This window comes from Propithecus coquereli, unplaced genomic scaffold (genome assembly GCF_000956105.1).
Source record: "Propithecus coquereli isolate 6110/MARCELLA unplaced genomic scaffold, Pcoq_1.0 Scaffold208, whole genome shotgun sequence".
NCBI lineage: Eukaryota > Metazoa > Chordata > Mammalia > Primates > Indriidae > Propithecus > Propithecus coquereli.
This window is the reverse complement of record NW_012145856.1, coordinates 2,451,863-2,464,502: the sequence shown is the minus strand read 5'-3', so window position 1 is coordinate 2,464,502 and position 12,640 is coordinate 2,451,863. Positions and strand designations below refer to the sequence as shown.

Genomic DNA, 12,640 nt, shown 5'->3' with positions numbered 1-12,640 from the left:
ATTGCTATCTCATCGGAAACAACTCCATTCTTCCTGTCAAGGAATTGGTAATTTTATATACGTCATGTATTTGTTCTGTTCCAGATTTCCCTGAGCCTCCTGGAACCAGGTAGAACCACTGTTGTTAACCAAGGAGCTGCAGCAAAGAGTTAACTTTTTTCTCTAATAGGAACTGTCGATTCCTGTAGTTGACACAGAGCAAGTTTTGTTCATCTGAGTTATAAAATGATAGAAATCCTGACAGATAAACTCAGGAGGGGACTCTGTTATACTGATACCCTGGTGGTGGGAGCAGACTCCAGTACAACCACTTTGAAAAATTTATTCACATTGTAATCAAGTTAAACATGTGTACCTTCTATGGTATTACAATTTCACTCTTAAATACATTCCCCAGGGAATCTTCTCCATGTGTACCAGGAGAATTAAAAAAAAAAAGAAAGACTATTAACAACACAAAGGTTCATCAACAGTTCATATCTATAGAGTGAACTGAGAAAAGAATGAATCATAGCCACAGGCAAGAACATCTAACAGTTTCAGATGAGTAAAAGGAAGTCTTAAAGAAAACACAGTATAAAGTTAAAAAACAATGTCTAGTTTACGAAATCCAACGTGTAGTAAAACTATAAAAGGAAAACAAGGAATGACAAAATTGTGGTCAGAGTCTCCCTCTGGGGGGTGAGGGGAGATTAAGAGAATATTATGGGGGAAAAAACAGTAATATGGAGCCATTAGGGATCTTGAAAGGTAACTAGAGCTGGCCAAGGGGATCTGTAGTACCATTCTTTTCCCTTACAATTATTTTACAAATATTCTCATATATACACTTAATATTTTATTTTTTTTAAAGTCCCTTCCTCCAAACAAAAAATAAATAAGTAAATAAAAAGCAAAGCTGGGATTTGTTTAGTTAGTTCTTAATGTATTCTGAATACCCAACTTGTCTGTCATGTGTGTTGTACATAATTGCCAGTTTCTGGGCCTTATCTTTTCAATCACTTTAGGCTGTTAAAAGGTGAAGAAAAAATCTTTTAATGTGGTTGAATTTATCTCTTACTTTATGTTTGGACTGTGTGTGTGTGTGTGTGTGTGTGTGTGTGTGTGTGTGTGTGTGTATGAGTGAGTGAGAGATTGATTAAGAAATTGCTTCCTATTCTGAGCTCCTAAAAATTTTCTCCTATATTGTCTTCTGGAGATTTTTTTCATTTTTCTTTTGGATTTGTCTTTAAACCATCTGGAATTAATTGTGTGTGTGTGTGTGTGTGTGTGTGTGTGTGTATGAGAGAGAGAGAGAGATGGGGAAGAGATCCAATTCTGTTTTCCCCACGTATGGATAATCACCTATTCAGCACCATTCGTTGTCTACCCCCTTCTTTCTCCACTGAAGAGAACTTGCTGTCATAGAACAGATTTCAACATGTGTATGTCTGCTTCTGGGCTTTCTATTCTGTTCCATAGGTCAGTTTGTCACTATTACCAGTGCCATTCCCTCTTAATTACTATAGTTTTCTTACTTGTTATTGTGCTATGATTTATTACTGTAGCTCTTGATGATATGTTAAACAAGTCCCTCCATCTTGTTTTAATTCAGGAGTTTCTTGACTGTTCTTGGCCCTTTGTAACGTGTATCAAAATTTGAATCAGCTTATCATGGTCCACAAAAAAATTCTTGTGTGATTTTGGTTAGAATTGTGTTAATATTAAATCAACATATCAGTTTGGAGAGAATTGTCATTTTATTATGAACCTTCCAGTCCATGAACCTGTTATTTATATTTTTTAAAAGTCCTTTAATGTTTTAATGCATTTTTACTAATTTGCTTCATAACAGGCTGCCTATATTTGGTTAGATTTATTCATAGGCGCTTTTTAAAAATGCTATATGGCGTATTTTATTATTGCGGTAGAATACACATAACATAAAATTTGTCATTTTGAACCCCTTTTGAGTGTACAATTCACCTACATTATTAAGTACATTCAGATTGTTGTGCAACCAATCACCACTGTCTATCTCCAGAATTTTTTCATCATCCCAAACTGAAACTCTGTACCCACAAAACCATAACTCGCCATTCTCCTTTCCTCCCAACCCTGGTAACCGGTATTCTGCTTTCTTTCTCTAATTGGCTAATCTAGGTAGAATCATAAATGACATTTTTAATTATACATTTTTCTATCTGTTTGGAGTAAAGAAATATAATCGTTATTTTATTAAGCTGGTCTCTGTATATAGCAACCTTGCTTAATACTAATTCTAATTATTTAGCTGTATTTAGGTTTTCTACATAAACAAGTATATCACATGTGAATAAAATTTCCTTCTATGAAAACCTGCCCGTTGAGTTTTAAATTTTAACTTGTTTTTTATATCTATATATCTATAAGTTCAGTTCATTTTCAGATCTGCTGGTTGCCTCTTCAAGCTCCTTTTTAATTCCTCTTAACATATTAAGAATTGTTATTTGATATCTAATTCAGACATGCACTCTGTCTGATTCTGCTATTTCTTCCTGGTGGTGCTTTGTTTTTTGTGTGTATTTTATGATTTAAACTATGAACTCATTCCTCGAAAGTTTCTTTGTGCCAGATGCTTGGTGGCAATACTAATTTAAGACCACTTTAAACTCAGTTCTTGGCCTGAGGTTTTTGGAACCATTTGTTAGAATTTGGGTTATAAACCTATAAGAGGGCTGGTTTGTGGTTATGACTTTTCAGGGTTTTTTGTTGTTATTTTGTGCCCAGGGGATGTGGGAAGCTTCACTAGTGCAATTTTTGTAATCCGCTAGGGAGAATTTCTAGCTCACTGTACGTTGAGAATATATTAGGGTCTTAGTTTTATGAGGAATCTCCTCTTAGATATCCCACCTTCAGCAGATCTTGGTCTTTGTTTCCTGTGCAATGCTGTGGAAATCTAAGCTCAGAGTTTTACCTGCTTTGGCAAATGCCTTCAGGTTGAAAAGTGAAAAGCCCCCTTGATTGATTCTGGTCACCAGTTCCTCTTTCCCTTGGTTTTTACCTTCTCGCTGGCTTATCAAGACATTTTTAAAGGGGGTTTTTACATGTTATCAAGCATTTTAAGTTATTTTTATTAGGAGTATAAATCAGAGTAATGAATCCACCACACTGCTGGAAATTCCCACATCATTTTACTATGTCATTTCTAGTCATTTTGGAAAGGATATATGGGGTTAAATGAGCATCAGAAACATTTATAAAAATGAAATGGAGAGTGGCCTTTTACAGCTGCTAGTTAAAATTATTTCTTTTTTTAATAGGTGTCAGCTGTGATGCATGTTTAAAAGGAAATTTTCGAGGTCGCAGATATAAGTGTTTAATTTGCTACGATTACGATCTTTGTGCATCTTGTTATGAAAGTGGTGCAACAACAACAAGGCATACAACTGACCACCCAATGCAGTGCATATTAACAAGGGTAGATTTTGGTAAGTATTTTAATTGAAATTTTAATGACTTACATCCTTTGGAATTTTGTGTGTATGTGTGTGAAGAAGTAAAGGTAAAATGTTCCTAAACTATCCCCAATAGCATACGTAAGGCCCCAAATTTGTTAAAAATAAAATGAAGCTTACTTTTATATTCTGAGTAATTCTATTTCTTAATCATGGTTTACTTATTTATGAAAGCCATTCAGAAATATACACAACTGACAAGGTATGAAATAGAAAAGCACTTCAGTAGAGAAGGAACAAAGTCAAACTGACTGTTCCTGTTAACAGCACACAAAGTACTAGTTCTTGTTCTGGTGATCAGAAAGCACATTATTTCTACAGCTGATTAGAAGACGTTGTCATAAGAAAAGCTATAAATGTTGCATGCTATAATTCCTTACCGAGCTGACACTTACTATTATCCGTCTTTTTGATTACGCCGTCCTAGTGGATGTGAAGTGGGATCTCAAGCAGTTAGTTTCGATTTGCATTTTGCTGATGGCTGATGAGATAGAGCATCTTTTCTGTGCATTGGCCATTTGTATATCTCCTTTGAAGAACTATCTATTCAAACCTTTTGCCCATTTTTTAATTGGATGTGTCATTATTATTGAATTGTAATATTTCTTTATGTATTCTCTATACAAGTTCCTTATCAGATAGATGATTTGCAAAATTTTTCTCCCATTTTGTGGGTTTCCTTTTCACTTTCTTAATGGTGTGCTTTGAAGCCCAAGAGTTTTAATTTTGATAGTGTCCAGTTTATCTATTTTTTTCATTTCTCATGCTTTTGGTGTCATATCTAGAAAACTACTGCCTAATACAAGGTTACGAAGATTTTAAACCTATGTTTTCTTCTAAGAGTTTTCTAACTTTAGCTTTTATATTTAGATTTTGATCCATTTAGAATTAATTTTTATATATGGAGTAAGGTAGAAGGCCATCTTCATTCTTTCCATATGAATATCCAGTTGTCCCAGCATCATTTGTTGAAAAGACTGTTCTTTACCCAGTGAATTGTCTTGGTACTCTTATTGAAACTAAGTTGACTGTAAATGACGGTTTATTTCTAGACACTCAATCTATTCCACTGATCTATATGTCTAGCTTTATGCCAATACCACACTGCTTTGATTTCTGTAGCTTGGTAGTAAGCTTTGAAATCGAGAAATGTGCGTCTTCCAACCTTGTTCTTTTTCAAGATTGTTTTGGGTATTCTGTATGCCTTGAGTTTCTGTATGAATTTTGGGATCAATTTGTCAGTATCTGCAAAGAATCCAACTGGGATTTTGATAGGGATTATACTGAATCTGTAGATTAGAGAGTATTGCCATCTTAATGATACTAAATCTGCTGATCTGTGAACATGGGATATGTTTCCATTTATTTAGGTCTTTTTTAATTTCTTTTGACATAGTGTTATAGTTATCAGAATATAGGTTTTGCACTTCTTTCATTATATATATTCTTAAGTGTGGACAGTCCCTGACTTATGATTTTTCAACTTTACAATGGTGCGAAGGTGATATACATTCAGTAGAAATTGTACTTCAAGTACCCATACAACCATTGTTTTTCAGTTTCAGTGCAGTATTCAATAAACTACATGAGATATTGGTACATTATTATAAAAACAGGCTGTGTGTTAGATAATTTTGCCCAACTGTAGGCTAATGTAAGTGTTCTGAGCATGTTTAAGGTAGGCAAGGCTGAGCTATGATGTTTGGTAGGTTAGGTGTGTTAAATGCATTTTCAACTTACAATAGGTTTATCAGGATGTAACCCCATTGTAAGTCAAGGAGCATTTGTATTTTATTCTTTTTGCTATCGTAAACAGAATTTTTTTTAATTTTATTTTTTGATTGTTCATTGCAAATGTATAGAAAAACAATTGATTTTTTTGTATATAGGTCTTGTATCCTGCAATGTTGCTGAACTTGTTTATTAGTTCTAATAGTGGATCTAATTAGTGGATTCCTTAGGATTTTCTATATATAGGGTCATGTCATCTGCAAATAAAGATCATTTTACTTCTTCCTTTCCATCTGGATGCCTTTTATTTATTCTAGTTAGATCCTTCAGTAAAATACTGAATAAAAGTGGCAAGAGTGGACACCCTTGTCTTGTTCCTCATCTTAGGGAGAAAGCATCCAGTTTTTCACCAGTAAATATGATGTTGGCTATGGGTTTTTGGTAGATGCCCTTTATCAGGTGAGGAAGTTCGATTCTTTTTTATATATTAATCCCCAACTACCCCAAATCCATCTGGCAAGTCTTGTGCACATAATAATGGTCAGTATATATATATATATATAATGGGTAAATACTTTTAAAATAGTTTAAATATCCCTGAAAGTGAATATAAACAAATCAATCATGTAGTAAACAGTTTCTTCCATTTTTTTCTTCTCATAAAAGCAATCATGTGCTCTTAAATTTGTCATTTGTTTCATGTTAAAGAATTGAATACTTACTTATAGTAAAGTGGCAAAGAATACTGAATAAACTTTCAATTTCATTTTTTGTGTGTTTCTGTCATAGGCTATTTTCTGTTGCTGTAACAGAATACCTGAGACTGAGTAATTTACAAAGGGAAGGAATTATTTAGCTCGTGATTCTGGAGGCTGGAAGGTCTAAAATCAGGCAGCTATATCTGGTCTGCTCCTGATGAGGGCCTCGTGTGGTGTCATGGCATGGCAGAGAAGCAGAAGGGGAAGCAGGCACCAAACAATAAGTGAGAGGCAGCCTCACTTTATAACAACCTGCTCTTGCGGTAACTAATGCAGTCCCAAGAGAGCGAGAACTAACTCTCAAGAAAGGCAAAAAGGGCAAAAAAGGCATTAATCCCTCTTAACCTAATCATCTCTTAAAGGCTCCACCTCCCATTGCCACCACATTGGGGACCAAGCAGCAATATGAGTTTTGGGGGCAAAGCATATTCATGCCATAGCAGTTACTAATGGAGAAAAATAGAGTTATTTCCTGAGATATACTAATGAGATGAACAAATTATTCCCACAGACTCTAACTGGTCAGTTCTTCAGTAACCCAGTTGGGCAGAGTATGTTGTGATAGTACCCTATTCAAGTTAGCATTTACAAGAACTGAATGCCTAGGTTCCCTCCTGCTCTAAAAAGGTATGTTCTTTAGATAAATAGCTGCATCTGGGAGTTGGCTCATTGATCATGGTTATCTGTTCTTTCCCTCTGAGTACTTGTCTTCCTGTATATAATAGACTGTGTTGATTATTTCTGTTGATAGCAGTTTCGTCACAGTCTATACAGAGATAAGGAAAAAATAAATTACGATACAATTAGAACCAGATGTGAAATGAGCAGTGTTTCAAAATTAAATGGAGAGGGGGAGTTTGCTTTGTTTTCTCTTAAGGCTATGGTAGCTATCAGGGAAGGAATGTTGAAGGAGTACCATGGAATCCTTTTGGGAATAAGGATGTTACAAATGTAAACAGGAGTACCTAAGCACTCCTTGACAGAGTGAGGTTGTTGGTGGATGTTTCAGGCACACTTTTTTTTTTTTTTACATTATTGTACCATATGATTACATTTTTATATATTTTAAAAAACTAATGATTATTCCTCAGTGCAATTCTACTTTATTTTTCAGATTTATACTATGGTGGGGAAGCTTTCTCTGTAGAGCAGCCACAGTCTTTTACTTGTCCATATTGTGGAAAAATGGGCTATACGGAGACATCTCTTCAAGAACATGTTACTTCTGAACACGCAGAAACATCAACAGAAGTGGTAAGTGAAGCAGCTTTGTGTCTAAATGATATTGTAAACATTATTTCTAACATCAATAAAGCTAGGTCATTGTCATCTATTTCCTGCTCGGTATACGAATACAGTTTGTGTAATTATTAAAGTTATGTTTTATTAGCAAATTTCACATATCCTAGGAAGCTGCATTTGTACAAAATAATGTCCATTATTTATCCACGGTAGCATTAACCTGTTGCTAAAATAAAAGCACAGCATGGAGTCTTGACCACATTCAGGAGCCTTATATTAAATGCATTGTTAAAAGGTTAAAAGGACCCCAACCTGCAACACAACTCTTTTTATAGTATTATTCTTGCTACCTGCTTGATTTTTCTTCTATAAAGAACTTTCACAAGGAAATTTAAAAATCTTGTGTATCTCAAGCAGTAATCCATTGCCACGTCTCATTGTAGCATATTGCTGACCTTACTTGGATTTTATCAGATCAAATCTCTTGTTCCTAGGTCAAGGCTCTGGGGTTCCTGGAAATTCTTCCTACCCTGATCTTTTATAGTGGCTAATGGCCAGGAAGGACCCAGAATAATACACAAAGAAAGTTTTCCCTTAAAAGCTTTTTGGATTTTTTACTTGACATCTGAGTCAGCATGCATCCAACTTCAAGAAATGATAAAGTACACCCAAAAGAGTCTCTCCCCTACCTCTCTAACATTGATAAATAATAGGTAAAGTGAAGGCTCTGTGTGGAACTATAGGTACCGAATTTGGAGAATTTTGGCACAAGCAATAATTGCACATTGCATCAACTAATAAGCCCCTAAATGTACTTAAAACAAATTAGTGAAAACCCAGAGAAATAAAGTAGCATGCTCAAGGACATACAGCTAGGAAGGGCAGAGACAAGTGTTTGAACTAAGGCAGAATCCCTTTAGGGTCTAAAGTCTCTACTTAACTCTGCTGCACCTCTGCATAATACAGATTCACTTTCATTCCCATTGCCACTGCTACTTTGATGTTCAAAGTTGTTATAAGATTTATAGTTCAAACAATAGGTAAATTTACTTTTTATTGTTCTCAAGCCAAATTTTACTAACAGCTCAGAAATGCCCTCATCTTTCACCTAGGGGAACCTCAGAGCACTGCTACCTGTTACCACATTTTACTACTATTCTTAGTTTGTTCTTTTTATTCTGTAAAGTGATTTTGCTTCCTTTTTGTACAGTCCCATGTAGTAGTATTAAGAATCCTGACTCAGTTGCATCTCTGTCCTGGTTGTCGTGGGAAATTTGTAATCATTTTTCTTTGATTGAATTTCTGTTACATATGGGTACTTCTTTTTTTTACCTAGACACAGTAAGGCAAGGCGGGTGGAGGTCCCTTACTGCAAATTAGGTGTTCTTAAAGTCATTATTAGCCAATAGGCCCTAGTATGATACTTTCATCACTCAACTGGGGTGGGGCAACTACCCAATTTTCTACATCCTTTCCTCTATTTTTTTGCCTGAAGGTGAATACTCAAAATTTGTTTATACTTCTCTATACCTGGTATACCATTTGAAAATTAAATACCTACCATCTATAAATGGTTTCATGGTCTGTCTCCCATAAGTTGTATTCAGTTATATGCCTTCATTAAAATGGTTACCAGGCTTTCAGTACTTAGCCCAGGGTAGTCAGCATTCTAGTTTTTCACGGAACATTTTAAGGATTTCTGCACCCTTATTAGTCCTTAGTCTTTGTATGATTACGCATCTACCTCTGTTCCCACCCATAACACACCCAGACATTTCAAAGTGAAAAATGGCAAGCAGACAAGAATCTTTGCTATAACAGGGTTTTTTCTTCTTCAAATAACATGGGCCATGTCCTAGAGCCAGGGCTGGCATTCAACAGGTACACCCAAGTGTGGCATGCTGACCAGTGTCCATTCTGAAAGATTGCTGCCTATGCCATACCACTTGTTAAGTGTTTTGAATGCCTCTCTCTTTGTGTGTGTGTGTGTGTGTGTGTGTATGTGAAGCACATTATCAGTTCTAATGTGTTACAGTTATAGGTAAATGTCCAGGTGATGATGTTTCGCCAGTCATGATGAATCAAACATTTTTGAATTATGGAGTTCAAGAGTGACTCACATCATTTTGGTGGGGGATTATATTCACATAAAAATTTGCTATATCTCCTTTTCTATTCCTCTTAACATATTCCTTTCTAAATACTCAATTTGCTATCTTGCTTTTGCCACTGCATATGTCCTCTGTCTAGACCACCAATTTATGTGTATATCTTCCTATATAACTTAGGGATCTTACCCCTCTAACCAACATCCCATTGGAATATTTAGGGGCAAGAGGATATATCACTGTTACCACCAGGAAACATTTATTGATACCTGGCATAGCTAGTAAGAAAGTCTACTAAAGGGTAATTTTTAAAAACAAAATTGTAGTTCTTGTCTATATTTTTCTGCCTCCTTTTTCAACTAGGACGTTTGTGGCCCAACATAAGATTTGTCTGTTTTCTTAAGATGAGGCTTTTAATTTTGAGGGTATAGAGGACACTTCAAAACCAGATACCGTGAGAAACAATATCTGACATAGAATGTATGGTAAAGGTGGTTTCTGGTTAAAATTTTTTTTTAAAAATTACTATGGTATGGTACTTAGTCTCAGGAATGTTTATATATATAAACACCAAATATGACAAACAATGATTTTTATATTAAGCACAGGTTTTTAACCTTATAATTATTATGAAATTCAGTAGGTTGGGACAACTGACTGGATTTTGGTTGTGGAAAGAATTAAGAGGGGAGGTAGCATAATGTTAATATGTAATTATCAAAATCCATCAACCTGGTATTAGAAGTGAGCAACAGGCCGGGCGCGGTGGCTCACGCCTGTAATCCTAGCTCTCTGGGAGGCCGAGGCGGGCGGATTGTTTGAGCTCAGGAGTTCGAGACCAGCCTGAGCAAGAGCAAGACCCCATCTCTACTAAAATTAGAAAGAAATTAATTGGACAACTAAAAATATATAGAAAAAAAATTAGCCGGGCATGGTGGCGCATGCCTGTAGTCCCAGCTACTCGGGAGGCTGAGGCAGGAGGATCGCTTGAGCCCAGGAATGTGAGGTTGCTGTGAGTTAGGATGACGCCACGGCACTCTAGCCTAGGCAGCACAGTGAGACTCTGTCTCAAAAAAAAAGTGAGCAACAGAGATCAAACAGGATGGCAAATGTGAAAGACCTATTGAGGAAGTGTCAGGATTGTGGAAGGTACATATGAACAGGATGGAAAAGCTTTTCTTTCTTTTACATCTATTTTTGAACAAAAAACGGGCATTAAGAATGGCTCCTCTGAAATTTTTCTTAAATCTCACATGTGAGCCGACTTGCACTGCAGCTAATTAGAATGAATGCCTTTGGGGTTTTATTTTATCTGGTTCTGCTTTGCCTTTAAATGAAATGTACCTATACCTTTAATTAATGATATATGATTAATCTTTTGTTTAGTAAATGTCTTACAATTTATATGAAGAATATTATGCTTAAAAGGTAAAAGCATTTTTGGCTCACCAACATTTTCTTCTCACTTCTGAAAATTATAACACATTATTCTGCCCATAATTGCAGCAGTCTTCTATTAGTTCACTGCTAGGAACTTTTTGCTTTCTATTTTTAATCTGAATTATTTACTCTTTGTGTTCCTTACCTTCCAGAAAAGGAGTTAGGGTAGTCAACATCTCTTAGATATACTCAGTATATGTTAGTGATTTGTTTTTTTTTTTTTTGGAAAAAGGGTCTCACTCTGTTGCCTTGGCTAGAGTGCAGTGGTGTCATCATAGCTCACTGCAACCTCAAACTCCTGGGCTCTAGTGACCTTCCTGCCTCAGCCTCCCAAGTTGCTGGGACTACAGACGTGCGCCACCATGCCCAGCTAATTTTTAAAATTTTTTATAGAGACAGGATCTTGATACGTTGCTCAGGCTGGTCTCAAATTCCTGGCCTCAAGCGATCCTCCCACTTTGGCCTCCCAAAGCATTGGGAATTACATGCATGGGCCGCTCAGTATTTCTTTAAGCACTCTTCAGCCTTGTCTCTTTTCCTCCTACCACCCCTTTTCCTGCCCTGTCCCCCAGGTTTAAAAAAAAAACACTGGCTAAAAAAATTATTTGAAGATGCCAATCTCATATTGGTACCTGAATGCATTTTTTCTAGGATGCTCTGCCAAACTCAACTTTGCTTGACAAACTGGTCATTATCTTGAGAAGAGGAGCATAAAACATTGCCAAACTCTAATTTAAACTCATTGTAAATAAACAAACCTACTGACTTAGGTACTGAGTTAATTTCTCTTCTTCACTAAAATTATTGCTGGCTTTGGGGCACTGCCTCTCTGCTCTCATCCTGCTCCAGATTTCAGCTTCCTATTGACACCTACAGGTATTTCCTTTTCTTTCTTAAAGTCTGTAAGTAAAATATTTACTCCCAGGGAAGATAGAAAACATAGAACTTAGGATGGAGTTTTTCTTCTACCTAGGCATGGATACTTACCTCCAGAATGAATTATGGGACAATTCTGATGCCTTTTTCAGTGTGGCTAAACTGTATTTCAAATTTTGTGACTTCCCAAGGTATATACATATAGTTTATGTTTCTACGCAAGAAATGTGTTTAAAACCAAAACTTAATTACTTTTTAGGACTTTCTGAATTATGTATAAAAAGTAAGGAAAATTAAAACTTATATGTAGCAAAAACTCCCAGACATTCCTAAATGTTGCTGTTTAGAAGCAGGTGACAGTTCCGACTTTAGCATTAAAATGGGGAGAATGGAACTGTGGGGGGAAATAAATTTAATACGAAGTAACTTGGTTATAAGTTAATTTTAGTGTTCCACTGCAGCAACAGAAAGTTAGATTATAATCTAGTTGAACAGCGTGCTCACTCAAATCTTGAAAGGACCTATATCTCTGTTAGCAAAATGGATGGCCAAGGTACAAGTACCTATAAGTTAGATGGTTCCAGAAGGCCCGAAAGGAGTTTCTTGACTATCTAGCATAGATTTTCCACTAGCACTTTATGTATGTTTTCAAAGCAAAAGTCCACTATTCACTCTGGTATTCATTATATCTGCAGATTTTATAAGATAAGCTAATATATTTAATTGGGCAGGAGACCCAAAAACCTGAAGTTATTTATCATTGGCGTTGCCAGTAGTTAGCTCAAAAGAATGAACATTCCCTTCATTAAAACATATATATATATATATATATATATATGTGTGTGTGTATTAAAATATAACACATGTGATAGTGTTTTGTATCTTGGCTTTAAATTCTGACGACTCTTTTTGGGTCATCACTGTTCTGTGGGAAAAAAAACAAAAACAACTATTTAAAACTTCCCCCATCGTATTTTTTTTTTTTTTTGAGACAGAGTCTCACTCTTTT

At 35.7% G+C, this 12,640-nt stretch overlaps 1 protein-coding gene across 2 annotated transcripts in view; it reads left to right on the top strand.

The window, feature by feature from the left end:
• Positions 1 to 12,640, top strand: part of KCMF1 (potassium channel modulatory factor 1) — a 66,003-nt gene that overhangs the window by 37,483 nt on the left and 15,880 nt on the right. For both annotated transcript variants that reach the window (XM_012644257.1, XM_012644256.1), the window contains exons 2-3: positions 3,282 to 3,449; positions 7,080 to 7,219. In XM_012644257.1, the coding sequence (XP_012499711.1) occupies positions 3,282 to 3,449; positions 7,080 to 7,219 (308 nt within the window). The remainder of the gene's footprint in view (positions 1 to 3,281; positions 3,450 to 7,079; positions 7,220 to 12,640) is intronic.